Raw genomic sequence first — 3,984 nt, forward strand, 5'->3', positions numbered from 1 at the left:
TAAGAAACAGATTTACTGTGGATTAGAGAAGAGCCACCGTTACAGTAACAATATACCTCCTATAAATATTACTATACCCACGAGTGAGGATTTCTAGTATAATTCTATATACTGTACTTATCTAAAAAGATAATCTTAAGTACGTTAGATAGGTCTAGAAGATACCCCTTCTTTAATATTAAATACCTTATTAAATTCTTTATCTTTTATTAACTAAAGGGTATAGAATAAAAGCTAATCTTCTATATGTTTTATATTTAGTGGAATTTTTACTTTTACTTTAGTGAGGTGTAAGCCCTCAGCCTTTAAAGCTAAGGTAATTATATAACTATTAATAGGGCTTAGTAATGACTTTACTAGCACCTTTTTTAAGATTCTAGGATTCTAACGAATAATTCGTTTTATAGTTTAAATATCTTAAGGAGATAGTTTCTTTAGACGCCTAAAGTGACTCTTTAGAGTTATATAGCCTATTATATTATAGCTATTAATAATCTTTAAGATAGTACTTTAAGTCGTATTAAACTTAGTTATAATCTTAGTCTGTGTTATACCCGCGTTTTTAGCTGTAATAATCACTATACGGGCTTCATTTAAGAATTAATGGTTTCTTTGACGATTTCCTAATATAATAGTACTAAACGCACGCTTTTTAGGGGTCTGTGCCATTATTTATTAATGATACAAGAAGGTGTAGGTTTGGAAGGCTGATGGCGCGATGCCTGACGCGTCGCGCACTATTCCAGACTTTTTGTGTGGGGCTGTATGTACCTACGTAACTACTGGGCACCTTGGTAAGCAGCGTTCGGAGCAGTGCCACTAACTCAGTACCTGGTAACTACTATAGGTACATAGGTAGGTACCTACAGTAGTGGTATGCATGTCGGTAGCCCAAGGAGGTGACCGAGTAGTGGCGATTAATAAGCTACTCCCGCACAGCAAATGGAGATTCTCGCCCCGTCCGGTTTGCTGTCCGTAGCCTGACTTGTAAGCTATTTGATGATATTCGCCCCGAACCAGCGTCTGAGCCTCTTCATTTGACTTTGCCTAGTACACCGGGAGATCGTGCGTCATGTTTGGCCTCACTGGCCTCGCGTACCCGCCGTCGCTTTCCGAGGCTGAGACGGAGCACCTCATCAACACCATCAAAGACTGGTCCGCCAGTAATGGCCTGATGATTCGTCCCCCGCCTACCGTCATTGCCGCCAACGTCGACCCCAAATGCATCGCCGCCATTAATGCGCCGGTCACGCTGTTCCCCAGTCCATTTCCCCGGCAATGCTTTGCCCAGGCGCTTGGTGTACAAACGACCTACAATGAGCTGTATGCGGCTGTGAGCAGGAATGAAGAGTTTATCGAGGACACTGTCAAACAGTACGCCGGACGACATCAAAATTACGCCTGCAGCATGGACTAATGTACATTAGGGTCATTGAGGGAGATGAATTCATCAAGAACCTGTGGGCAGTGCACCAAAAGGTCAAGGCTGAAGGATATACACAGGTGAGTATCCGAATACCTCGACCATGGACCAGATTCTAATACCGCCGAGTCGCTGTCGCTGGGCATCTTCCGCTCCGACTACATGATCCATCAAGACACTACAACCGACTCTCCCACATTCCAGGCCAAGCAAGTCGAGTTCAACACCATTGCCGCCTCCTTCGGCGGACTCTCATACTACACATCTCGCCTTCATAGGTAAGTCTCGCAGCACCCCCCACCAAATCATACCAACGCCGCAGCAGATACCTTTCCACAAGGGAGTACCCTCTCTTGAACAATGCCATTTCGTCCGACATGATGGAGCTCCCCAGCAACAACAGCGTCCCCGGCCTCGCCGCCGGCCTTGAGACTGCCTTTAACGCCTACCCCACCTCCGAGTTGGGCCACACTAACTGCATTCTGTTCCTGGTGCAGGACGGCGAGCGCAACATCTTTGACCAGCGCCACCTCGAGTACCGCCTGGCCGAGGTCGCCCCCTCCGTGCCACTCTTCCGCCTGGCCCTCTCCCGCATTAAGGCACACACATCCCTCGCCGACACGCCTCGGCGCCAGCTGCTCTACCACCCGCCGCAATGCCCTGGCCGAACGTACGAGGTCGCCGTCGTCTATCTGCGCGGCATGTACGACCCGAGCGACTTCCCGGACCAGGACGCTTGGGACGCGCGCTACCACCTGGAGCGCTCCGCCGCCATCAAGTGCCCCACGGTGCTGACGCAGCTCGCCGGCACCAAGAAGGTGCAGCAAGTGCTAGCAACCACGCCGCAACCCGCCGCCGCCGCCGCCGCCGCGTCGTCCGTCCTGAGCTCGTTTATCAAGGTCGCGGACGCTGAGCAGGTAGTCGAGCTGTCACGCACCTTCACCAACATTTACCCGATGGACACGTCGCCAGCAGGACTTGAGGCGCGCAGGCGCGCGCTCGACCCCGCGCTCGCTGAGGCGTATGTGCTCAAGCCACAGCGCGAGGGTGGCGGCAACAACATATACCGGGGTGCCATCCCGGCGTTCTTGAGTTCGATCCCCGAGGAGCACTGGAAATCGTACATCCTGATGGAGCTCATCACGCCGCCGCCGGTGTCAAACCTCATCCTGCGCAACGGCGCCTTGGAGAAGGGCGGCGTCATCTGCGAGCTCGGCATCTATGGGACATGCTTGTGGGATCAAAAGACGGACGAGATCCATCACAACGAGTTGGCGGGGTACCTACTACGCACAAAGGGCGACAAGAGTGAGGAGGGCGGCGTGGCAGCGGGCTATGGCTGCATGGACAGCTGCTGGCTTGTTTAGAGGGGGTTATTGGGGGGCAATCCACGGAGCCAACGTAAAAGAAAGAGGGCACAGTAAATAGCTTGGGACGAATGGCTTTTGTTATTGGGTTAAAATTAGGGTGGTTATGGCCATTTATTACACTACATCCAGAAGCAAATAACGCGCGTTAGCTTAACACCTCGAGCACAGGCATGAGGTACCAGTAACATTATCCCCGACAAACCAAATAGGCGTAATAGTTCCTGAGGCTGAGAGAGTAGTTGTACATGACCGGGCGCTCGCGTTGTATCGCGCAGCTTCGCGCGTCAACAATGCGCTTCCATGGCCAACGGTGAATCGGCTGTTATGGGGGGTATTACTCGTTCTGCGACTGGGGACGCTTGATGACCTCGATGCTGCCTGCAACATTCGTTAACCTCCTCTCGGTTACAAGCCACTGGAAGCAGTTATGGCTGGGTGGTTGATACGTACGCTGAACAATGTTGAAGCTGCTGCGTGTCTGGCCGTCCTTGTCCTGGTAGGTGCCGGTGCTGGCATCGCCCTCAACGAAAACGGTTGCACTGTAGATTCCAGTCAGCATACAAAGGTACGGCCAGATCACCTGTTTGCAAGCGCGCGCGAAGATATGGACGGGGAAGCAAGACGTACCCCTTGGGCAAGGTCAGGAGAAAGTCCTTGCGGGGCCCCTCGGCGAAGCTGGTGACGCGGAACCACGAGGTCTGACGGTTTTCCTTGGGGCCCGAGTTGCTGGCGACGGCATACTTGATGATCTCGCGGCCGGTGCTGGTGGGCAGGACCTCGGGCGTGTCGGCGAGGTTGCCGATGATGGAGATGCGGGCGATGGGGCGCGGCGACGAGGTGCTAAAAACCCGGCCCGCGGGGGCGGCGACAGCGGCGCGACGGAAGAGCGTGGAAGACATGGTTTTGTTGTGTGGGAGGCACTGTACGATGCTCGGTTCGCGTACTGGGCGGGGATTGGAGATGCGGCGATGAGATGTAGAGGAAGAAGGAAGAAATTGGGGGTCTGTTCGCAACCGCAAACATGTCTCAGTCGCGAGTTAGATTATGTCTGCATGCTGATTGGCTGCGCTGCCGTAACTTTAAGGGGGCGGAATTGGGTGGAAGGGGGTTTATGTAAGTGGTACCTCTGCAGCAGCGGGAGCTTTGTGTTACGAATGCTGCAGGACGTGCAGGCGGGGCTGAGAGAGGCAA

At 52.7% G+C, this 3,984-nt stretch overlaps 2 protein-coding genes across 2 annotated transcripts; one reads left to right on the forward strand and one right to left on the reverse strand.

Moving 5' to 3' along the window:
- Positions 1 to 1,072: 1,072 nt before the first annotated feature.
- ISF_10045 (glutathione synthetase large chain) lies at positions 1,073 to 2,790 on the forward strand (the record flags this gene model as incomplete). Its single annotated transcript, XM_018853642.1, has 4 exons — positions 1,073 to 1,374; positions 1,428 to 1,503; positions 1,553 to 1,701; positions 1,749 to 2,790. 4 exons carry the CDS (start codon positions 1,073 to 1,075, stop codon positions 2,788 to 2,790), a joined length of 1,569 nt encoding a protein of 522 aa, XP_018699167.1.
- A 337-nt stretch (positions 2,791 to 3,127) lies between these two features.
- Positions 3,128 to 3,692, reverse strand: ISF_10046 (Single-strand DNA-binding protein; the record flags this gene model as incomplete). The annotated part of the gene is made up of 3 exons (XM_018853643.1): positions 3,128 to 3,171; positions 3,244 to 3,332; positions 3,421 to 3,692. 3 exons carry the CDS (start codon positions 3,690 to 3,692, stop codon positions 3,128 to 3,130), a joined length of 405 nt encoding a protein of 134 aa, XP_018699168.1.
- Positions 3,693 to 3,984: the final 292 nt, after the last annotated feature.

Source organism: Cordyceps fumosorosea (genome assembly GCF_001636725.1).
Source record: "Cordyceps fumosorosea ARSEF 2679 chromosome Unknown scaffold_194, whole genome shotgun sequence".
Classification (NCBI taxonomy): Eukaryota; Fungi; Ascomycota; class Sordariomycetes; order Hypocreales; family Cordycipitaceae; genus Cordyceps; species Cordyceps fumosorosea.